The 26,165-nt window shown below is 43.1% G+C and overlaps 1 protein-coding gene across 1 annotated transcript in view; it reads right to left on the bottom strand.

Moving 5' to 3' along the window:
* Window positions 1-26,165, bottom strand: part of LOC126177474 (serine proteinase stubble-like) — a 382,648-nt gene that overhangs the window by 10,641 nt on the left and 345,842 nt on the right. The window contains exons 6-7 of the mRNA XM_049924460.1: window positions 12,618-12,799; window positions 4,145-4,243 (exon numbers count right to left, since the gene is read on the bottom strand). Coding sequence (XP_049780417.1) covers window positions 4,145-4,243; window positions 12,618-12,799 — 281 coding nt within the window. The remainder of the gene's footprint in view (window positions 1-4,144; window positions 4,244-12,617; window positions 12,800-26,165) is intronic.

Below are 26,165 nucleotides of genomic sequence, written 5' to 3'. Positions count from 1 at the left end.
ATTACTTCCGTAGCAGTTTTGAAACATTTCGCTTATTTCGCTCATCCAGGAACCACGATGTTATAAAGCAATACTGGACTCAGAGAAACATCCATTTTGAACACGGTGGCCGTAAATCAAATCAGTTGCAGCTACAGTAAATGAAATATTTGTTCGCTTGTATTATTACATTCGACCCTTTTCATGTTCATCATCATTATGAAGCGAACGGAAGCCTTATATTATGCTGGAATCTTGAGTCTTTGTCATAAAGCAGCGGACGCAGAATTCATGTTGTTGCTGCATTACTGTACCTTTTCAGTAAGAGAGCTAAAAACTAGGAAGTATCTTCCTATAATCACAGTGGTTATAAGTTGCTTTAGTATTCGTAATGTATGCCTTCTGCAGACCTCTTCCGAAGATAACCTTGAAACGGGTCAAAACTAGTAAAGAAAATAAGCAAATATTTAAACAAGTAGCTTGTTGCTGCTAATCCTAATTAAAATTGACGCAAATTTCATTTCAAACCTGTAGTTTGCGTCAGCCATACGTCAGTTCATACTTAAAGGACTGGCTTTCTAAAAATTGCTAAGTTATTTAAAACACAAATTCCCCTGACGATAACATTTAAATAAGTATGTCCAATAGGTCTCTGCATTTCAGGTTAACTAGTTTCAAAAGAAGCAAAATAAATGGATACACAGACGAACTGACTGATTACTTTTCAATGTCAACCTTTAACAAGAATTCCATGAGTAATTCATAAATGTTTATATTCACTGTTTTAAAGTACATCAACACATTCGAGAAAGGCTCTTGTTTCATTTTAACCAGCTCTTTAAGTAGCCAGTCTGATTCTGATCTGTGCCTAAGACTGCCAAAGTATGTGTTGTTGATATTCTGGATCTCCCCACAGTGGCATCGGGCGATGATATGACTTGAATACTGTAGAGGTGTTACCGGTATAACAAACCGCCTCGAGTTCCCTTTGCCAGTGGGATTAGATTTCATATCTCACGTTTGAGCGTGCCATCGTACCTTCGATATTTTTGGGGTGGATACGCCCATACGATGTGTCCTTATACTGATCTTGGGTCTTCCACTCCTTGCTCCTTTCTCTACTGTCCACGTCTCTCTGACCGCAGCAATTAGATTCCCCGCTGGAATGCATCTCACATCTATCCCATTGTTCGCTGCGTTTTTTCTCTTTTTTTTCCCTTTTTTTCCAAACGGTCGCTCTTCTCACTCTCTACGATCCTGGCATAACCTTTAATGAATGCAAATCGCACTTTTGTACCGGTCCTTCGCAGTTCTAATATAGTAGCACCTACCTGGTATGGTAGATAGTAGCTTCCTTTGCCTTTGAAAACGCAGGGAACGAGCCTACTGTTATTACGATGAGGTCAGCATGGATCTCATTGTCTCTCTCAATTGATCTTACCGCCATGTAAGCTGACGCCTCTTTCAGCAGGAGTAATTCTCTTTTTATGTTTAATTAAAGGTACATTTCTATACAAAGCCGCTGAAGGCTCGAGTCCTCCCTCGGGCATGAGTGTTTGTGTTGTTCTACGCATAAGTTAGTTTAAGTAGTGTGTAAGTCTAAAGTCTAGGGACCAGGGACCGAAGACCTCAGCAGTTTGGTCGCTTAGGAATTCACACACTTTTTTTTTTTTTTTTTTTTCCAAAGGTGATCTGCCACTAGACAATCTACACAGGGCGAGTCACGTAAGACGTAACACCCCTTTTATTTCGTGAACGGCTTTAGATATCAAAGCGAGGCTTTCGGCAAATAATAGTACGGTAAGGGGAACGTATTTTGATATGTAATAAAGAATCTTAACTCTTGTATCGATCAAGATATTGAGGCAAGCATGATCTTAAATAGAATGATACACTTAGCAGGTGAATAAGACAGCGTACCATTTGCAATAAATTGTGCTATTCAATTAACTTAAATCGTAGTTTCAACGGATTTAAACCCGTCTTCTTCAGAAGGCCAGGAATCAAACTTCACATTAGCAATCAGTGAGTTAGTAAAGCTATCTAACATCTACAAACAAAATGTGTCGTCAATGATGTGCATATCCATTTGTAAAAGTTACGGCCACTAAACTCAAGGGTTTATCAGATCAGTCAAATCAATCACATAAAATGCCTGCCCAGGTTAAGATCTACATGTCGATTGGGCGTAACTCCTACATATGGATTTATAAGTCGTTGCCGACACATTTCATGTGGAGATGTTATTACTAAGTGACTGTTTGCTAATGTGAAGTTTTTTTTTCTTGTCCTTCTGAAAAAGACGGGTTTGACTGCGTTGTAACCATGGTTAATGTTAATTGAGTACCACCATTTATTGCAATTGGTTGACTGTCTTGTTCACCCACTATTCTGTAACCGTTGCTGAAGTGGAGCCATGTTCAAAATAGTGAATGATATATTTTTAACGGCGTCCGAAAGCGTTTGAGTATACGAATACAGTGATATAATACTTGTTAATATAGGGATTGAAACTCTTCGCAAAATAATTCGACACACTGGACTCGCATTCGGGAGGACGACGGTTCAATCCCGCGTCCGGCCATCCTGATTTAGGTTTTCCGTGATTTCCCTAAATCGCTCCAGGCAGATGCCGGGATGGTTCCTTTGAAAGGGCACGGCCGACATCCTTCCCCAATGCGATGAGACCGATGACCTCGCAGTTTGGTCTCTTCCCCCAAACAACCCAACCCAAATAATTCGAGAAATTCTAAAACTGAAAATCAAGTAGGCCGAAATCGACTATTGCGCTGTAAACACGCTCGTGCCGGGCTATGGTATTGTATCAAGCCATTCCACTGTTTACTTGGCCGCGCTGCAGATCGTTTCTGCTTCAACGTTTCTTGCATGCAGACATGTACAACAATGAGGAGAAGTTGAGCGTGCTAATTTTACTCGGCGAATGTCAAACAAATGCTGTCGAAACGGCAATGGAAAACTGCCTGACTATCGAGGAGGCGCTGTGGTAAGCACACTGGACTCGCATTCGGGAGGGCGACGGTCCAAACCCGCGTCCGGCCATCCAGATTTAGGTTTTCCATGATTTCCCTAAAACGCTTCAGGCAAATGCCGGGGTAGTTCTTTTGAAAGGGTACGGCCGACTTCCCCATCCTTCCCTAATACGATGAGGCCAGTGACCTCGCTGTTTGGTCCCTTCCCCCCAAATCAACCAACCAACCAAAACTGCCTGATGAAACTATAGTTGTTTCCACAAAAACCTGGAAAGGTATGCACGTTAAAAATAGTTTTCCTAAGCCCCACTTGTTGTGCTGAAAGCTAGCGTATGCTTTAGTTCCAATACATAAAGATCATAGCTGAACCTGAACCTACGTCGTATGGAAAATCAGGTTTTATCTTAGCGTTGGGCTGTCTTGCTGCATCGGCCCATAACTACTGAGCCTGCCAGGAGAGCTCTGATTGGGGTTGTTTACAGCACAGTCACCGACTCTGACCGCATTGCGTTCCAATTTTGGGCATTTCTCATACTCTTTTGCAAAAGGTTTCAACGTCCATATTAACAAGCGTTATATCACTGTAATTGTCTTTCGAAGAGCTACTGAACACAGTTATGAAAGTATACAGTTTTGTTAAAACAACTATACTTGTTCCAGTACCTAGGTTTATACCAGAGTTCATTCGTACTAAACATTTCGGGTGCCTCAGCATATTATCAAATGCAGGAAATCTCGTTTCGATATCTGGAACCGTTCAGGAAATGAAATGAATGCTACATCTTACTTGATTCACCCTGTATATACAGGTATATAGTTTTACCTATATGACCAGTCGAGTGAGATGGCGCATTAGTTAATAACATCGAATCATAAACTCATCGCCTATATGTTTAATTCCTGTCTTATCAGTGTGGTTTAAAATTTTCGTCGGCTCCCCAGATAACTAGAGGTGAACGTAGGAATAGTTACTTGACCAAGACCACGGCAGATTTCTTGGCCACCCCCTTCCATCTCAAATCACTCCGTGTCTAATGAGGTGGTCGTTAAACTCTGACCTTCTTTATCTTTCTAACGACTTCAACGTCCGGGGCGCCTGGACTCTCATAGGTCCGTCTTCCGAGACGTCATTTATCGCGGCAAGTGCCACAACCACAACGATCTGCTGGACTCACCATTCTCGGTGGCTCCCCACCCAGCCACGGTCACCTTCAGCCCGGTGTAGTTCTGGGTGGCAAGGTCGCCGAACGGCAGACAAATCGGGATCACGTACGCTGAAACACACAGCAGAGATTTGCATGAAACAGGATCACGTTACGAAGTACGGAGAAAGTAAAATTAAGAGTGTCATACTCTTTATTTTCATTTTGCTGCAAAAAGTGCGGACACAGTACAGCTGAAGGAACTGACTTTATCAGTATAAAGAAAGAAATGATGGATCACAAAATTGCACACACCATGAACACACCGTTGTAAGATTTTTATTAATTATTCCAAAGATCATATTCGCAAAAATTGTGGAAGGAATCAGTTAACAGGCTTTGTTTGCGTGCACGGCTACACGCTATTCATTTACGGAGTGCTAAATAGTAGAACATTTTACCCTTTGACACTTTTCATGCTATTACTGAAACATATACTAAACAACAAAGACAAGCAGTTTAATCTCTCCAGCAACACTTGCGATTAGTGACAGATACTAAAATTTAACAACGAAAGTAAACATTTTTTGTCTTCTGCACTAGATCTACTGGCAACGGCCTTACAGCAATAGATACACCGGTTCCCGTCAGAACACCGAAGTTAAGCGCTGTCGGACGTGGCCGGCACTTGGATGGGTGACCATCCAACCGCCATGCGCCGTTGCCATTTTTCGAGGTGCACTCAGCCTCGTGATGCCAATTGAGGAACTACTCGACCGAATAGTAGCGGTTCCGGCCAAACAAAACCATCATAACGACCGGGAGAGCGGTCTGCTGATCACACGCCCCTCCTATCCGCATCCTCCACTGAGGATGACACGGCAGTCGGATGGTCCCGATGGGCCACTTGTGGCCTGAAGACGGAGTGCCACTAGATCTACTACTGTGTAGTTTTTAAATACAATTCTATAAAACAAAACGACTTGTTCAAAAGTAAATGTTCCGGTTTGGCATTAATGTTAAGATTTGCTTCCAGCCCGACATTTCATATTTTCAGCACTCCGAGGCAGCACCACATTTTAGCGCGACGAAATAACACTAATTTTGTTTCACGTATAGAGCACAGAAAAGCAGCGACAGCTTATTAAACTATCATAATCAAAGCATTTTCCTCTTATATTACGAATATAATATGCAGCACCATGCAAAATTTTAAAAAATTATAGCAATGGCATAAATAAATACCAGAATAAAATTAAAATATTGTCACAAGTGCCGCTTCTTGGTCTAAGTAAGTTATTGAAGTTTAAAAGTAGAGCATTCAAATAACTGTCACAAAAGTGATATAATGGTCTTCTAAAATCACTGACTACTTATAGATACCGCGTGCTAGACGTGTGCAGCAGCTGTAACTACTCACTGCTATTTCTGAGATAAAACAGATAGGAAAAGAACGCAGAAGTGTAAACTCAATAAGATTAATATCATATGTTCTGAAGACATTTCAGCAGAACAAGAGGAAGCTCTAAGTGGAACTTAAGCTTTCATTCTGTGATAAATGAGAAACGACGTGTTTAAAATAAGGCCTTATAAAGTTTCTGCAAATTTCATTCCATGCTAACTCATTCTTGTGTGCCTTAATTACTGAGACATTCTGAGATGCTCTACCAGTCATGTACTATGCTCGCATTATGCACAAGGATTTGCTTCCCACTTAGGCACTACCTAGTCTCGTACGCTCTTGGTTCTTCTATTTATCACTTACTTCTCCACCAAGAAATGCTTCAAAGGATTCATTTCTGAATGTAGCAATGTTTTCGTTTGCGCAATTATTGTTATGTTCCGCATCATTTGTTGAAGTTCCCATTTGTTCTGCGTATTTATCTTCATTCTTATTTGGTAAATAAGATGAGCCCCTGTCTTTTTTTCAGATCTAATTGTCCTCAGATTTACCTACAAGGAATTGCACATAATTATCAATAAGTTTATAGCTTGGCCGCTCTGATAGATCCACTGCATTAGCAAATGTTCTGTTGATTCTACGCACAATCGTTTTGTCTCCACAGTAACTCTGATTGTGACTGTTCAAGGTGTCCAGTACTGTCAACAACACATTCGAGTAAGAGTTCTCATTAGCCTGTGTTATCTGATGTCTCTATGAAAAGACTGTACGCCTGCAGGCTCTCTTGCCTCTTAATAGCTTGTTTGTTCCCGTCGATCGGCGCCTGGTCTCTGGTGAATGTCAATACAATACAGCGGTGTGCCGCAACGTCTTGATGGGATGCTCCATGCATCCAAACATCCGATAAGCACGCGCCTTAATAAGCTGTCTGGAAGGCAGGAGCCATCTGGACAGCAGAAAGCATACACAAGTGTCGGAGAATTGAATTACCACAAGCCAACATACCAAGGGCAGCAGCAGTAAAGATGCTCATTCTTCCTCTAGTCAGCTGCCTATTTCCCCCTACTCTGTTTAAAGTTCTTATTTTTATTCTCTCTATTATTTAATGATCGTTTTATTAATGTGATTGCGTACTATTATTAATGTATTTTTATTTATCGTTTGGTTTATCGATTCCTTTTTACTGTTTGCTCCTATTATTTGAGTCCTTTTAATTATATTTGCGGTGGTTATGAAGTCTATATTGCTTACTGTTCTCTGTAAGTTAAAGAATACGGTAATACCCTATCCGTTTCGCAGCAGCAGACCTCGTCGAGTCTCCTTGCTGGAACTTCTCCACCTGAAATCGCTAAATATAATTTATCGTTCTACGGAAATCGATCGGTACAGCCAAGTGCTATACTGTGTCTGGCTCTGAGCACTATGGGACTTAACATCTGCGGTCATCAGTCCCCTAGAACTTAGAACTACTTAAACGTAACCAACCTAAGGACATCACACACATCCATGCCCAAGGCAGGATTCGAACCTGCGACCGTAGCAGTCGCGCGGTGCTATACTGTGTCATGTGTATGGAATGTGGCGTCCTCGCGCAGGTATTTTACATTTATCGTCGTGTTAATAGTCCGTCGCATGTCTAATTCGGCTTTTTTTATGCATACTAATCGCTCAAGAAACCCGGAAGACGATATCATTGATCCCGTAAATCGCGTTATGCTTTGCAACTATTCTGGTATCGTCTCACCTCTAAAAAATTTAGAAGACACACAGCTACAAACTAATATTCTAAAGTTCATTTAGTGCGCGAGTAATGATAATATTCTTCCATATGAGAAAGAATATGCACAATGAGTCACAATTAATAGCAAAAACTGCCACTGTGAAAGTATATGGTAACAGTAGCAAAAAAGTTTCCAGTAAACGTGCGCCCGCAACAACCCGTATCCGAGAAAACTGCGAATCAGGGTTTACGAGCCGCTACTGACTTCAGTATGAAAATCTGTCCGAGTTATTACACTCTAAGACAAAAAAAAAAAAGACACGCCACGAAGGAATTATTCGAATGTGCTGGAAATCGATAGATGTGTCGTACACAAACAAACGATTACAATTTCAGAAAAATTTGATGAAAAAAGCTTTACAAATTGAGCAACTCAATAATGCGGTAGTCCATCTCTGGCCCTTAAAAGCACTCCGTCTTCAGGCCACAAGTGGCCCATCGGTACCATCCGACCGCCGTGTCATCCTCACTGAGGATGCGGATAGGAAGGGCGTGCGGTCAGCACACCGCTCTCCCGGTCGTTATGATGGTTTTCTTTGACCGGAGCCGCTACTATTCGGTGGAGTAGTTCCTCAATTGGCATCACGAGGCTGAGCGCACCCCGAAAAATGGCAACAACGCATGGCGGCCGGATGGTCACCCATCCAAGTGCCAGCCACGCCCGACAGTGCTTAACTTCGGTGTCTGACGGGAACCGGTGTACGCACTGCGGCAAGGCCGTTGCCACTCTGGCCCTTACGCAAACAGTTATTCGATGTGGCATTGATGACAAGAGTTGGATGTCCTCCTGAGGGGTATCGTACCAAATTCTGTCCAGATGACGCGTTAGATCGTCAAAACCCCGAGCTATTTGTAAGGCCCTGCCCATAATGTAATAATGTAAACTGATCAAGGTAGCATTTGTTAAGCTCGAAGACAAACAGTAGAAACTCTCGCCTTGTGTAGAATGGTATTATCTTGTTGTAATATAAGCCCAGGATGGCTTGGCTAGAAGAACACAAAAACAGGGAGTTGAATATCGTCGACGTACTGTTGCGCTGTAAGGGTGCCACGAATGGCAACCAAGAGGGTCCTGCCATGAGATAAAGTGACGCGCCACTCTTTGTTGTCGGGCCGCATGTCGGGTCAGGTTGGTATCCGACAGCTGTCAGGGGCATCTCCAGACGCGACTTCACCCTGGGATCTCATTGAGTGGAACAGAACTGCCTTCATGAGTCCCGCTTCGAACTGGGACCTGATTACCACCACAGACGTTGTCATGCAAGACACCCTTACAGCACAATGGTACTTCGACGATATTCAACGTCCCATTTTAATTAACACGGTTTCAAGATCTTCTGCACTTTCAGCTGTGACTGCTACATCACTGGCATATTTCAACATATTTTTTTTCTTTGGCCATGTATTAGTGCGAGGGTCACTCCAAAAGAAATGCACACTATTTTTGTAAAAATACAGTTTTCGTTCTCCACGTGTGAAAGTTTTACAGTGTGTAGATACATCCTTCCCGCTTGTTTTCAAACTTAGTTCAACCTGTTCCCGTGAGTGGCGCCGTCACAGCATGTCTTCAAGACGGCTGCTACACTTGACGTTCGTGAGAAACAACGTGCTGTCATAGAATTCCTGTGCTGTGAAAACGAGACAGTGGGAAACATCCACAAGAGGTTGAAAAAGGTGTATGGAGATGCTGCTGTCGATCGCAGTACAGTTGGTCGGTGGGCAAGCAGGTTATATGATGAAAGCGGGCACAGCAATATTGAGGATTGTCCTCTCAGCGGCAGGCCTCGTACTGCGCACAGTCCAGACAATGTGCAGATAGTTAACAAATTGGTGACTGCTGACAGACGCATCACAGTGAACGAATTCTCACGCTACGTTGGGACAGGAGAAGAAACGTTTGCAGAATACTGAAAGTGTTGGCATTAAAAGAGGTTTGTGACAGGTGGGTTCCAAGGATGTTGACAGTGGCTCACAAAGAAACAAGAAAAACGGTATGCAGCGAACTTTTGGAACAGTACAAGAATGGTGGAGATGAATTTCTTGGAAGAATTGTGACAGGTGATGCAACATGGCTCCATCATTTTTTCACCAGAGACGAATAGGCAATCAATGGAGTGGTATCATGCAAATTCACCCAAAAAAAATTCAAAACCACACCTTCTGCTGGAAAAGTTATGGCTACGGTGTTTTTCGATCCCGAAGGACTCTTGCGTGTGGACATCGTGTCAAGTGGAACCACCATAAATTCTGATGCATATGTGACGACAGTGAAGAAACTTCAAGCTCGATTGAGTCGTGTTCGACCACATCGGCAAAAGCAGGATGTTTTGCAATTGCACGACAATGCAGGGCCACATGTCAGTCAAAAACCCATAGAAGCGATCACAAAACTCGGATGGACAACACTGAAACACCCGCCTTACAGTCCTGACCCGGCTCCATGTGACTATCATCTCTTTGGGAAACTGAAAGAGTCTTTTCGTGGAACAAGATGAATGACCCCCTTGTGCACGCTGCCAAACAGTGGCTCCAACAGGTTGGTCCAGAATTTTACCGTGCGCGTATACTGGCGCTGGTTCCAAGATGGCGTAAGGCAGTTGAAAGGGATGGAAATTATGTGGAGATATGAAAATATTGTTCCTAAAGGATGTATCTACACACTGTAAAACTTTCAAACATGTAGAATAAAAGATGGATTTAACAAAAAATAGTGTGCATTTCTTTTGGAGTGACCCTCGTATATCTATCTGTTAGTCATCTATGACTTTTTAAAGTGTCTTTTCTACGTACAGTAAGGACAATCACTGATAATGCACTGTCTTGTCGGTCGCTTTTTCTCTTCTGCTCTTCTTGTTGCTCTGTCCTTCCATCAAGACCGCAATAGCTGTTCCACTTTGGTAAAAGTTCCATGTCATTCTTCGATCTTTATAGTCTGTTCTTGCTTGTTTCAAGACCTGTCAGATTCCTTTGCAGTTGTTAATATATAGGTGGTGTTATAATTAGTACTGCTTCTCTGGTTCCTTGTTATTCCAGATCCAAACTGATCTTCTGAGAGCAAAGCTCCAACTTCCTGCTCTATGCAGCCTAGTGCAGTTGAGAATATTACTTCAGGTGCATGAACAAATAGACTCAGAGTTCTGTAGTATTCACAGTTTATGGTATTTGGGAATGGGTAACATAATATTTTTTTTAGAAATCTTTGGGCAGCTTTGCTTGTTCGTACAAACAGCGCACGAAATTAAATATCTCATCAGTACGATCATAATATTTGTTTGAAAACAGAGTACGATTTTCTGATGGATGTCGCTGAACTGTTAGGGGAAGCGGAGGAAAATTGTTTCAAAATAGATATTTAGAAAGCTTATCCTTGTCAATCAATAGGCTAGAAACTGTTTTATTACATGGACCTATGTCATGCGTGTTGTTTAAGGGGATGGCTGGCGGTGTATTGTCGTACTGCACAATTTTCATGGCTTGGGATGGTTAGAAAACTTTCGAATGATTAAAAATCTTCCTATGCATACAATAGCAAATATTTTATCACCAGCTGAAAACTGTGTCTTTGCCACAAGAAATGCAGTGAGTTTAGAAGGTTCCAAATAGCCACCTACAAACGATGTAGCGCTATTACCAAGTGGATCGAGGTGGCTGTTATAAGATAATATAATAATTTAGACATGTCTTTTTTAAATAAGGATGAAATGTTCCGCCTTAGTTTAAATAAGGGAAATGGATAACTTTCTAGACAGTTCAATATTCCTTTAACACGCGGAAAAGCACTTCATTGTTACTTACCAGCTCTTAAAAAAGCAGGTACCAACCTAACCACCGAATAGGAACTCAAACGCAGTCGAGCATTCACATGGACATAAAATCGGATGTGGAAGCTGAAATCCAGCAACGAAACCTACATTTCCAGGCTCGATATTTGAGTGTTAACAGCCAGAGCAGTTGAAGAGATTGGATAATGTCTTGATAAGATGTTATAAGATGGATATCAATAATAGTAATACCAGAGTGAGTGAATGTAAGGGAATGAAATCATTCGATGATGATACATCGTTCGCAGGTTCGAATCCTACCTCGGGCATGGATATGTGTGATGTCCTTAGGTTGGTTAGGTTTAAGTAGTTCTAAGTCTAGGGGACTGATGACGTCAGATGTTAAGTCCCATAGTGCTTAGAGCCATTAGATTTATTTTTCAGATCCGCCTTCATCACACAAACTGTTACACTTGACTATTACCGGTTTCGGCTACTGCCATCTTCAGATCATAAAATATTCTGATGTAGTATCAACTAAACATGTAGGTACATACATAGTAAGTGCGCTTGTTATGTACCTACATGTTTAGTTTGACGTTGATACTACATCAGAATATTTTGTGATCTGAAGATGGCAGTAGTGAAGTGTAAAAGTTTGTGTGATCAAGAGGGACTTGTAAAATAAAGTGCCAAAATATGATCACGGACTCATTTTCAAACTTCATGTTTTCGATTGATAAAAAAGAGATTTGTAAACATAGAATATAAATTTAGGTGTTTGGAAGTCTTTTCTGAAGGTATGTGAATTGAGTTTAGTCTTGTACGGAGGTGAAACATGGACGATGAGCAAGCAAGAAGATAACATAAGTGTTTGAACGTAGTGCTACAGAAGAAAGTTGAAACTTAGATGAGAGGATGGAATAAATAATGAGGAGGTACTGGATCGAACTAGAGAGAAAAGAAATTCATGGCTCAATTTGACTAAGAGAAGCAATCGGTTTGTAGGACACGTACTGAGGCATCACTGTATCGTCAAATTCAGAAATGGAGGGATATATAGGGTGCAAAAATTGTAGGGGGAGATAAGGCTTGAATACAGTAAACAGGTTCAAGTGGATGTAGGTTGTCGTAGTTATGCAGAGATGAAGCGGCTTGCACAGGACAAAACAACGTTGAAATCTGCATCAAACCAGTCTTCGAACTGACGACCTCTGGTACAACAATACAAAACCAACAAAAAAAGGTATTAGGAAACTGATATACGAAAAACCGTATCTAAGCGCATACGAGTATGTAAACGTAGCGACTGGAACATGGGTGAGAATGATGACCTGCGAGCCGCATAACTTAAGGCTGTTTGACGGCAGTAGCAATACCTACATGCAAGCTAATCAAATGATCATTGTTTACGTTGGTGTTGCAGGGAGCAAAATTGAAATCAGAAGTGACAGTCTCTCCGGAAGACAGTTGTTGTCTGCGATAAAATATCAGAATGAAGGCCGACGGCGCAGCTGGTTGCTGGTTACCTCGAAGTCGGCAGCGCCGCCAGCTGAGACTAACCTGAGAAGCGCGCCTCGCGGTCGAGCCGGACGAGCGCCACGTCGTGGCGGAACTTGGGCGAGTTGTACTGCGGGTGCACGGCGGCGGCGGCCACGGCGAAGTCCTGCACCGGCTCGGCGCACTGCACCTCGTCGCAGTCCGGGTCGCCGCGCGCGTCCACCTCGCCCAGCCGCACCGCCTTCCTGCCGGCGCACACACACACACGCACTGCACTCCAGACCTCAATAAACACCACCTTCAACTTTGACAAGTATGTACGCCTATTAACTGAACTACACTACTGGCCATTAAAATTGCTACAACAAGAAGAAATGCAGATGAAAAACGGGTATTCATTGGACAAATATACTATACTAGAGCTGACATGTGATTACATTTTCACGCAATTTGGATGCATAGATCCTGAGAAATCAGTACCCACAACAACCACCTCTGGCCGTAATAACGGCCTTGATACGCCTGTCAAACAGAGCTTGGATCGCGTGTACAGGTACAGCTGCCCATGCAGCTTGAACACGATACCACAGCTCATCGAGAGTAGTGACTGGCGTATTGTGACGAGCCAGTTGCTCGGCCACCATTGACCAGACGTTTTCAATTGGTGAGAGATCTGGAGAATGTGCTGGCCAGGGCAGCAGGCCAACATTTTCTGTATCTAGAAAGGCCCGTACAGGACCTGCAACATGCGGTCGTGCATTATCCTGCTGAAATGTAGGGTTTCGCAGGGATAGAATGAAGGGTAGAGCCACGGGTCGTAACACATCTGAAATGTAACGTTCACTGTTCAAAGTGCCGTCAATGCGCACAAGAGGTGACCGAGACGTGTAACCAATGGCACCCCATACCATCACACCGGGTGATACGTCAGTATGGCGATGACGAATACACGCTTCCAATGTGCTTTCACCGCGATGTCGCCAAACACGAATGTGACCATTATGATGCTGTAAATAGAACCTGGATTCATCCGAAAAAATGACGTTTTGCCATTCGTGCACCAAGGTTCGTCGTTGAGTACACCACCGCAGGCGCTCCTGTCTGTGATGCAGCGTCAAGGGTACCCACAGCAATGGTCTCAGAGCTGATAGTCAATGCTGCTGCAAACGTCGTCGAACTGTTCGTGCATATGGTCGTTGTCTTGCAAACGTCCCCATCTGTTGACTCAGGGATCGAGACGTGGCTGCACGATCCGTTACAGCCATGCGGATAAGATACCTGTCATTTCGACTGCTAGTGATACGAGGCCGTTGGGATCCAGCACGGCGTTCCGTATAACCCTCCTGAACCCACCGATTCCATATTCTGCTAACAGTCATAGGATCTCGACCAACGCGAGCAGCAATGTAGCGATACGGTAAACCGCAGTCGCGAGACGCTACAATCCGACCTTTATCAAAGTCGAAAACGCAATGGTACGCATTTCTCCTCCTTACACGAGGCATCACAACAGCGTTTCGCCAGGCAACACCGGTCAACTGCTGTTTGTGTATGAGAAATCGGATGGAAACTTTCCTCATGTCAGCATGTTGTAGGTGTCGCCACTGGCGCCAACCTTGTGTGAATGCTCTGAAAAGCTAATCATTTGCATATCACAGCATTTTCTTTCTGTCGGTTAAATTTCGCGTCTGTAGCACGTCATCTTCGTGGTGCAGCAATTTTAATGGCCAGTAGTGTATTAGCATTTCACAAGTTCACCGAGCTTCCCATATTTCACAACTGGACACTTGTTAGCAACTGAATTAGCAATGGTTCGCAAATTGGGAGTGGTTATCCCTTCAAGCGTAAAATGAAATTTTTTAGAGGTAAAAACAAAAGGGTTCAGTCGTGTTCCAATCGAGGAACTAAACTATTTTTAAAATAATATTCCTATTCTCACTCTTCATAAGCCTGCAATAATAATTACAAAAATTCGCAATGACTAAATTTGTTTTTCAAATACTAGAATTAACACGTGACACAATGTGGTGAATGTTACAGTTTGTAAAACGAATGTATGAACATCTTCTTCACATAGTCCACTCAATACCCACGTATTCTGTACTTTGTACCACCATTCTGTGACAGTAAAATTGACACACGTGCTGAAATACCTTGTGAAAATGGTTTCTCCGAGTTATTGATAGTTCCCTAAATGGATTATAAATTGTTTCATTATTTACTTCCAAATAGATAAATGAAGTAATTGGCAGCGCAGCACAGCAATAAATGTGTAATAGCTACTACATTGCTCTGGGGCCTACACATTGTTATCATTATTATTACTGCTGAAATGAAATGTCGTGTGGCTAGGGCCTCCCGTCGGGTAGACCGGTTGCCTGTTGCAAGTCTTCTGAGTCGATGCCACTTCGGCGACTTGCGCGTCGATGTGGATGAGATGAAGATGATGAAGACAACACAACATTATTATTATTATTGGTGGCAATGGTTAGGCACAGAAGAATTGCCAGCCTGAAGTCTTCCAATTTTCGCCATTTCAGAAGTAAGGAGTCCAGCAATCAAGTGATTTACAAACAATAAGTGTACAGTCCACATTTTAACTTGTTTAATTTTAAATGGAGATCCAGGGTCGGGATGAATCAATTGTCATTACGGAGAGGAGTGCTGCAGAGCAAATATGTTTTGTAACAATCGTCTACCCTCAATGCAGATAGTCAGCTTTCTTCTCTCAGAAGATGTTGTAGGCAGCATTCGCGACCCACTGAGAATCACATCATTCTGCACAGAAAAAAAGGTTGTCAGAAATAAGCAGCGCCAATTGTCTCACTAAGGCATTAGTTCGTTTTTTAATAAAGCACCTACAAAAACTAAATATCATTTATCTTTTGTCATTTTAAAGATAAAAATGTTCAGAGATAACTCATTTTCATTCTGCAGTTCAGTTAGGCGCTAATGTCGATGACGATGGTGGCAGGCGGTGGTCGTGGGGTGGGTTATTAGCTAACACCTGATTACACTTAGAGGTAGTGGTCTCAGAAAGGTTGGTGACCACTAAATTAAACATACTTTAGACTGGTCACCATATACCCCAATGCCGTAAAGGCGCGTACAACAACGTCAATCCGGATGAAGTGTACTACATGCTTTAATATTTATTTGTTTACTTTTATTTTATTCGCTGGCATTCACAAATGACCTGCCACCTAGTGACTAACAAGGTGATCGTAAGAACTTCCCCCCACCGATTTGATTAATATTGACAGGGTGTGTAGGGCACTACTAAGACTTAAACATATGTAGACAGGAAGACACAACTCTCAATCGCTTTCAAGAAAATCGAGTTAGAATATTTTAGACACGCGTATATACTTCGTGCAGTCGCTGGTACTCGAAGAGTCCTCAGCCAAGCGAGTAAGCGCGTAGTTTCATAAGTATACGTACCTGCATCGAATCTCGCTGCCGTGACATTTTTTCATTCTCATGTAAGTCTAACAACAGCTGTGCAAATTAAATATTTAATGATCCATTTATTACTTTTATACTTGAAAGAAAAAGGCTTTGAAGAGACCACTGGCTCATTTAAACCAAGGGTGAAAACATCAGTTGATGAGTAAGCATGTAAATATATCTTCAACGTCCGGCAAACTCACTATAGCACTACACAAGAATTTTCTGGCCGCCATCATGAAGCCATACCTGAAAGAACAACAATTTCTTTTTCTCCTTGATTTGATTCGTGGAGAGGGTGAAAGGAACCAGAAGCTGAACGACGGTGGAGAGGGATCTGCCAATGTACTCCGCTGGTGCAGCCTTGCGAGAGATCTTCTAAACAAGATTTATATAAAAATAGAAGAAGTCAAACATCACCAGTTGTCCGCACAGGTAATCGATGTTACGTTTCGATACACGCGGTACGCCGCCAAATTGTGTAGTGAAAGAGAGGCGTTTATGAATGTAAACCAAGTTTATTTTGCAATAAGCCGGCCGTTGTGGCCGAGCGGTTCTAGGGACTTCAGTCCGAAACCGCGCTGCTGCTAAGGTCGCAGGTTCGAATCCTGCTTCGGACATGGTTGTGTGTGATGTCCTTAGGTTAGTTAGGTTCTAAGTCCAGGGGACTGATGACCTCAGATATTAAGTATCATAGTGCTCAGTGCCATTTGAACCATATTTTGCTATAGACACATCGAAAATACCATGCAGATGCAAAAATTTGGCTGTCATTACGTGTGCTGTAGGTCGCAAAAATTATTATTTCCCATTTTTCTATGATCAATATCGTCTTGACTGGTGCAGTGTAACACAGGTTACCCCTTGTACTCATCACAAATATACAGATAAAATGACCAGACTAATCTGACTGCAAGTTCTCGGGTATCCTCTGTTTCCAGTCTCTTAACGAAAAACTTTGTCTTTTTTCGGGACAAAGATTTTGAAAATAATAAATGAATCATAAAATATCGTTATTTTGAAGTCATAATAAATTTGTTATTAGAATTACTTAGGAAAGAAAAAAAGTATCGGTGGCGAAATTCCATCCTGAGATCCAGCGCTTGTGAAACTAAGCGCTTACTCGTTCACCTGCAGCGTCAGCGTATATAAGCGACCACTCAAAAGTGAAAGTTTCTAACTCGATTTTCTCGAAAACCGTTGAGAGTTTTCCTGATAACTTGGTGTAGTCGTAATCGTGTCCTACGCATCCTGTCAATATGAATCAAATCGGCGTGGCGAAGCTTTTATGATCCCCTTGTAAGACAGACTTTTTATCACAGTATTAAATTGTACATATACATAATATAAAACTTATTTAATTTCTTAGCATTTTAACAAAGTTGCAGCATACTTGGGAATTAGTGCTAATTGGGACATGGAAACGCTAAAATTATGAATTAAGAAGGTAGTAAAATACGAAGGTAAGAAAGTGTTCTGATTTAAAGAATGCCACCACCCCTGCTGTGGATTAGCGAGTACCTCAGAAAGACATGGGGACTCTGGCCCCTAGGCAGCCACTGCCCCACTTGCTACTACTCTCCATCACAGAGCGAGGACCTCAGCAATATTTTGAGCTTCTCGCCCTCAGATGGCGTTAGCCTACATCTGGGTTACGTTATTCTATACAGCAGCGAGTGCTGTCCTCTGTTTCTACAGTCGTCTTAGAATCTAACATTACTGTCTAATAAGCACTTTTTTTCGTAACACCTTGGTTACCATACGAGTAGTACTTATTCTATGGTTGTCTGTCTTTGCCAGTGTCGCTGTCCTATAATCTGCCACCACTGCCACTGTCTCACTAGTATTGTTTGTGGAGTCATTGGTCACTTGCGTCCGTTGCCGCTTGTATTCTCGACGCTGTTGCAAGTACTATTTATGCAGCGCTCAAGATATTCTGTCTGCAGAGTCGGTGAGATTGGTCTACTAGGTCTGATCTCTACATGACTGTTTTATGTCGTCTTGTGAGTGTGCCAGTCATCTCTCCTGAGTGCCACGGGGCAAAATACGACGGGTATCGTAAGTAATGCAACACGTCTTTTTTTCCTGAAAGCAGGTTCATTTTATTCAGTTCTCCAATGCACCATATTATTCCCCACTCTTTTGGCTTCAGCATACTCTCCGTTCAATACTACTGCCCTACGCCACCTTACAAGGAGAGCCTGTAAGCCCACATGGTCGTCTCCACTATTCGACGCCGCGGTCAACGTCGTGCTGCATCAGTAACCTCTCCATCATCCACGTATTGCTTACTTCACTGGGACAAACAGGTGAAAGTCGGAAGCTGTGAGATCCGGACTCTAGGGTGGATGAGCGAGAACAGTCCAGTGAAGTGTTGCGCGGGCTTGTATGAGGCCTTGCTTTGTCACGGAGAAGGAGAAGTTTGTTTGCATTTTTGTGGCGACGAACACGCTGAAGTCATTTCTCCAGTTTCCTGAGGGTAGAACAATACACTTCATCTACATTTACATGGATACTCTGCAAATCACACTTAAGTGCTTGGCAGAATAACCCCCTCAGAGTCCCACCCTGACTTTGCCGTCTGAGGGTGTGACTTTGAACTTTTTCTTCGGAGGAAAGGTGGTGTGGTGACACTCTATGGATTGCCGTTTTGTTTGCGAGTCAAAGTGATAAGCCCATGTTTCATCTTCTTTGACGATGTTCGACATAAAACTGGCACGACCAGCCTCGTAACGCGCAAGCAATTCCGCACAGGTAGTCCTTCGTTGCTCTTTATGGCGGCGAGGAAGCTGGCGGGCACACGCCTTTGACTACCCCAAATGGTGGACCAGTGTGTCAGCACTACCAACAAAGACGACCAGTTGTGCAGCTTGTGTCTGACTGTAATGCCTCGGTCACCTCGAATGAGAGTGTCCGCACGTTTCAACACTGCGTGAGTCAGAGATGTGTGCGACCGGCTGGCACGCAGGAAATAGGACAGGAACGCGCGACCTTGCTGCGGTGATGACAGCCGCTTCGTCCAACGACTCACCGAGCTTTTGTTCACTGCCAGATCTTCGTAGACATTCTGCAAGCGCCTATGAGTATCTGCGATGCTCTGATTTTTCCGCAAAAGAAACTCGATGACAGCTCTCTGCTTGGAACGCAACTCCGTTACAGACGTCTATTTAAAGGCTTCGTATAGCGCCACCACACATCTGAACTTCATGAAAATATAGGGGCTGAAGCGGGAATATTCCACGATGCCCCACAATTCCGAAGTTTTTCAACTGAAATTGACTGAGAAAAAATATATGTTGCACTACTTACTGAACGCGCATCAGAGAAGAACGTGTTCTGAGGCTCCTCTCTATCTCTCTCTCTCTCTCTCTGTCTCTCCACAGGTACGATCAACCTCTTAACCGAGATTTACATACAGCAAATGCGTGGGATATGGCCCATGGCCGGTTAACAAATGAAACATGCCCTGGTTGTTATTGATATGTTTCATCCTCAATTACTCCCTGACATTGGAGAAAAATGCACCTACTCTACGGGCCTTTTCGCACTTATTCCACTCCTTTTGCCATCAATTCGCTCTCCACATTCTGAGTTCTCTCAAGGTCTGTATCTCCTCCTCAAAGAGGGCTCTCTCTTTGTTTGGTCTGCCCGTTTCCAGCCAATACGTTGCCGCGCGATACTTAATAGTTGTGTCTATAGGATATAGCCCAAGCACAAAGCGCAGTGCCTCCACCGGAGCGTTGCCGAAAGCCCCCGATAGCCCCCGCAGCATACTCTTCCGTCCGCGCCCTTAACACCGTAGCATCAGCCGTGGTAGAGAGTCGATCTGTCCACGGGCTTCGATATGTATGTAGGTGTGACTAACACCAACTACACTGTACGTATAAAGAAAGGTTTCGCAGCGGGTTTCTCATTCGAAATCGCATCTGAAAGATGGTTGTTTGTGAGTAGAGTGTGTTTTACATCGTGTAAGCAGGAGAAACGTAGACAAGCACGTCCCACAACTGGATATCGGCAGGACCTTGGCCTATTGAGACTGAGGTTTATCGCGGTTTATGATACTGCTGCTCGTGTTGGTCAGGATACCACGAGTGCCATCCAAATGTCGAATCGTTGGTTTCAGGGTTCTCAATTATAAGTGAGATCTTAGCGGCCCATGCGACTAGAGCCCGAAATGGAACACACATTGTTCGGTCACCCGTGCAGTATTGCAAGAGCCACGTCACGTACCTTGACTTATGAAATGGGCTTGACAGTGCGACAACGTCTGGAGCACCACGGAAGCACCACGGACTGTCAGCACCTTGACAGCTGATGCAGCATCAGTGATTATGATGATGATTGGTTTGTGGGGTGCTCAACTGCTCAGTTATCAGCACCCGTACAAATTCCCAACCTTTGTTCAGTCCAATCTCGCCACTTTCATGAATGATGATGAAATAATGACAACACCCAGTCATCTCGAGGCAGGTAAAAATCCCTAACCCCGACCGAGCGAGGTGGCGCAGTGCTTAACACACTGGACTCGCATACGGGGGGACGACGGTTCAATCCCGCGTCCAGCCATCCTGATTTAGGTTTTCCATGATTTCCCTTAATCGCTCCAGGCAAATGCCAGGATGGTTCCTTTCAAAGGGCACTGCCGACTTCCTTTCCCGTGCTTCCCTAATCCGATGAGACCGATGACCTCGCAGTTTGGTCTCTTCCCCCAAACAACCCAAGCCAACCCAACCCATCCCCGACCCCGCCGGCAATCGAACCCGGGACCCCGCGCTCGGGAAGCGAGAAAGCGACCGCGAGACCACGAGCTGCGGACAGCATCAGTGAGAGGTCCTTCGGTAGTGGTGTACCCAACGACAACACTGGATGCAGAAGTGGCACCACGTCTTCTTTCAAATGAGTGTCGGTTGTGCGGATAGCATCACAATTGACTTACCTACGTGTGGAGGCTCCAAGCGGTTGCCACATTGCATTTACAATCGTCGTACTGGCGCTGCATCTCACGGTATACGATGGCAGTGGATACCTGAAGGATCATTTCTTCTATGTAAATCCTGTAATTTGGACAGCAGCAGTTACATTTCTGTCGTATTAAGGCCGGTGGCTGTGCTCTACCTTTGAAGTCTCCATGACGTTATCTTTCAACAAGACAACACAAGACCGCATGTTGCCAGAGAGATATGTTGATCTATCTTGACACACACAGTATTCCATTTTTATCCTGTGCCGTACATTGTGTAGATTGCTCATTCACTGAAAACATGAGGTCAAGGGTTGCGGAGAGACTTCTACGCCACCGCTTGACAGCATCAGCAGTTTATGAACCTTGCATATAATTAAATTAGCATAGAATGACCATTAGCCATCTTTGAAGTTCAGTTGCACTGGACGACCAGCCACATTACACTCCTTGTTGTTGCCAGAGCTTTGTGTAGTACATTTTCCACCCAGTATCCCCGCAAATCACCTTTAGTTGAATCGTTTTTTCTTCTTACTATGCACGATATGTAAAATTTCCTTATTCATTATCCTTTCTGGTGTTGCAATTTGAATGGCCAGTAGAGTACATGATAGTGTTTAGCACCCTGATACACCTCTGATGACAGCTGCGACGCGTCATAATGGAAGGGATGATCAAAACGTTTCCATCCGAAGGCCTTTGTCTACATGTAGGAGCTTATATACCAGCATCAGAGTCGCGCTGGGCAGCAAGTACGCTGACGCAGCGCCTGAAAAGAAAATTTTTTCGTCACCTCTTATAGCATAGAGATTTATTAATGAAGACTGTAAAGACATGCCGTGCGGGATTATCCGAGCGGTCGGGGGCGCTGTAGTCATGGACTGTGCGGCTGGTCGCGGCGGAGGTTCGAGTCCTCCCTCGGGCATGGGTGGGTGTGTTTGTCCTTAGGATAATTTAGGTTAAGTAGTGTGTAAGCTTAGGGACTGATAACCTTAGCAGTTAAACCCCATAAGATTCTCACACACATTTGAAAATTTTTATAAGGACATTGACAGTAATACCCATTTTATTTCGCGATCAATTCACTATATCGAAGCGAGATCCTCGGTAAATGATACTATTATTGAAGCAAATATAATTCTTTTTGCCGTTGAAACTTTTCGCAAAATAACCTCGGAAATGAGTTGAAGTTGAATGGCAGGACGACTGTTGAGGCGTAAACACCGTCAAGAATGGAGTGGTGTGGACTATGAAATCAGGCTTTGTTCTTATTCGCAGGATCGCAATATCGGATATAGGCCACCTTGTCTCTCAATTTTAGCGCTGTTCTTCCGACACTTCTCCCTTCATTGCCGACATTAAGAAGTAGTATGTACAAGGTGTTTCAGAAGGAATACTAAACATTTTAGATGTGGTAGTATAAATTAATTCGATTAAAACATTCAATTTGTCCAAATATTATTGGTTAAAGAGATATAGCTGGTTACAGTGATAAGTTCGCACTTCCAGTGTTGGTGCTCAAGTTACTAGGCTTTTTTTTATATTGGTTTTTGTATCTACCTATGATTTACAGTGGATTAAACTCCTTCGAGAGAGAGATGAAGGAAGATGATTGGAGTTTTGTCGTTGGCTGAATGAAAAGAGTCGAGTAATATTATCAATACTGCTTGTTGATGAAGCCATGCGGTATTAAAAACAATCGTAACTCACATCATTGGTCCGACAGAAACCCACATACATTCGTGGAGAGACATTTTGAAGAACTCTTTCCTTTAAATATGTTACGTGATGTAATAAGCAATCAGCTGACTGGCCTGTTCTGTTACGGTGTCGTCTTACAGGACCACTTTATCTAGACCTTCTTGAAAAAGATCTTCCTGCATTATTGGAAGAGGATACTTCAGCTACAAGGATTTGTTTGTTCTTCCAGCATGACGGGGTGCCTGTACTTTCTAATCGTCAGCTGATATTTCATCGAAACCTACTATTCCCGGAAGATGGACCAGCGAAAATGGTCACGTTTCTTGGCCACCAACATCAGCAGAAGTTGCCGTTTTAGGTTCTCTGTCTGTGGGGATGATTGCAAGCGTACGGTGAAAAAGTTTACAAATAAAAATTAAACATAAGAAACGATTTGATCGTACGGCCTATGAACAATAGTGTCCTCATAAACTCTCAAGAACACCTCAGAGAACACCTCAGAAAGGCTAACGTAGTGTTTTTGAGAGAATTCGACAGTGCGTTGAAGGCAGAGGTGGAATTTATGAAAATCGAGTTTGAACTTACTCCTTTGCCTTTGCTTATCACCATCTGTGAGTACCGGTTTGAACTGCATCTCTGCAACGAACGGTAATTGAACACATGTAATATGCAATGTTTGACTCGAAATACTCAGGGTTATCACCTCCTAATACATTTACTACCAGCTGCAAACCCAGCATTGCCCAGGTATTCATTTCGCCAATTGTCTAATAGAAACGAAAACAAAAAATGAACTGTATCGAAAATTTTTCATTTCCATTTATTCGTGAAAGCATCTTCGAAATTATGAAACAGTCGTATAAAGAAATACGCATACTGTACTAATGTACAAGTACTGTATCAACATTGAGAAACAATGCCCCCGGATAGCTTTTGTACACTGGCAGCAGCTCCTTTACGTGTCTACAACGCGATTTTGTAAACGTTTCTATATTGTAACACCTTTCATAACTCCATAGACGGTTTCCTATTAGATTATAGCCGTTTGCGCTTCGCAGTTTAAAGCAGCCAAATGTCAGTGTTTCCTTTAGTTGACTCGACTGTAGATGTTCCTTTTTAGTGAAGAATATATATATTAAAACTTCGTGCATGATGCGACATTTTTTCACGTATCTCGGTGTTGATGATATCATATCTATTGAACTATGTGTCGTACAATGATATATTTGCGTAAGGATATTCATCGGCATATGGGGATACTCTCTTCGAAATATGTTGCGAATAGAGTTAGTAGCAAAGACGTAACTAGTTTCATCATGCATAATGCGGCATTTTTTCACGCATCTCAGTGTTTACGAAGTTATATCTCCTGAACTATGTGTGCTATCACGGTATAATTTTGTAGGTGCATTTAGCGGTAGATGTGAATGTTGCATACAAAATTTATTGCGAATAGACTTAGTAGCTGAAAGATAATAAATGTAAACGTCAAGTATGACGCGGCAGTTTTTCATTCATCTCTTTGTTTATGACATATCTCCTGGAATACGTCTGCCTTCTTAGGTGGGTCGCCGGCACCGTAGCTCACGTGTTCGGTCAGAAGGTTAGCTCCCTCTGTAATAAAAAAAACTGAGTTAATCGATCAACAACGAACTTAAACGGATGTCTTACGACGTCCGCCCCGAGCAGATGCAACGAACAAAATGAGAAAAAAAAGGTGGGTGGTAACGTGCTCGCTTCCCATGCAAGCGGGACCGGGTTCGATTCCTGGTCGGATTGGAGATTTTTTCCGCTCGTGGACAGCGTGTTGTGTTGTCCTCATCATCATTTCATCCTCATCACCGGCGCGCATGTCGACCAATGTGGCGTCGAATGAAATAAGACTTGCACTTGGCGGCCGAACTTCCCGGCCAACAATGCCATACGCTCACTTCCACTTTCCTGAAATATGACAGGTAGGTGGCTCTTTCCTCCAAAGCGACTGTTGCCTTACAGTAAGGAATCTGTGTACTGAGTTTGGTTGAAATCAGCCCAGTTGTTTATGAGGACATGTTGAACGTACATAAATACACAAAAGACACAGAAATACTTATCAACATCCATTTTTGTAATATGTAGGATGCCTCTTGGAACGCACTCTATGTATAGTCTGTGAGTTACCGCTACGGTGTTGTCACACCGGTTGCTGGCTACCGCTCAGTTATAGGCAACGCACAAACAGGTCAAGTCACTTCACAACTGCTCTTAATGTGTAACGCGGAGCAATATTGGAAGTGCGCGCCGCAAGGTATGTCGGAAAAGCGAAATGCTCTGTCGACAGCTGATTGTGACCAATGATCGATCTGCGGCAGGATAATGAAAATGACGGGGCAAAGAATTAGAAATAAAGAAATTATATTTAAGCCAATTCATTGAAAAAAATCATAATCAGACTCTTTTGATTAGTTTAGAAGTTTAAAAAATTCGCGACATATAGTGAGATTCGAATCTACGATCTTCAACACGGCAATTTAATACGCTAACCATTGTGCTAAATTACAATACCGGAACGGGTTGTTATATTTGTCACAGTCTTCATCCAGTCTCAATGACGAATGGCAGCCTTCAAAAACTAGGTTTCATGCAATGTCGCGCGAAGCCTGTCATAAAAGAATCTATCTCTGTGATTATAACTGCAAGTGTGACTCTGAATCGCGTCCCATGCAGAAGCATCCAGTAGTGTTTACTAATATGTGTCTGAAACGTGTGTACTTCGTTTGCAACGGTGCGTGTGTGCATTGTTTGTGGTGTGTTTATCATGTATAATGAAATACGAAATGAAAGTGCCAGACTCCTAATTCTGGATCCAAGCACATCAAGAAAGGATGCCGGACAAGGAATTCGAAGTGAACTGACCAGTTGTAACAAAAAAAAATAAATAAATAAATAAAAAAAAATGGCTCTGAGCACTATGGGACTTAACATCTGTGGTCATCAGTCCCCTAGAACTTACAACTACTTGAACCTAACTAACCTAAGGACATCACACACATCCATGCCTGAGGCAGGATTCGAACCTGAGACGGTAGCGGTCACGCGGTTCCAGACTGAAGCGCCTAGAACCGCACGGCCACACCGGCCGGCCCAGTTGTAACAGTTTGGCAACGGTGAACGGTTCGGGCGTGACGATGAGCGCTCTGATTGGAGGAAACCAGCTCCAACGCGTGAAGTGTGGACAATCAATTAATTTTAATCAGACTATAGTCGTACTCTTCTTTTCAGTATCTTAAGGATCCCGTTAGAATAACTATGCCGTTCCATAACTACAATATCTCAGCTGATTCAAGAATTTCCGTATGTATTTCCATATGTAAAAACTTACGTGCATCTTAACGTACTACTGTTTGCCGACAGCTCATTTCGATATCTTCAACTGGCCACGAAATAATAGGGGCATTTGGCCTTACGCGACTGACGTTGTGTAACGCGTGCGATTAACAGAGTACAGTAACCGTTTACAGAAA

The sequence above is a fragment of the Schistocerca cancellata genome, chromosome 1 (assembly GCF_023864275.1).
Source record: "Schistocerca cancellata isolate TAMUIC-IGC-003103 chromosome 1, iqSchCanc2.1, whole genome shotgun sequence".
Lineage (NCBI taxonomy): Eukaryota > Metazoa > Arthropoda > Insecta > Orthoptera > Acrididae > Schistocerca > Schistocerca cancellata.
Note: the sequence above shows the minus strand (reverse complement) of the source record. Positions and strands in the feature narration are given on the sequence as shown.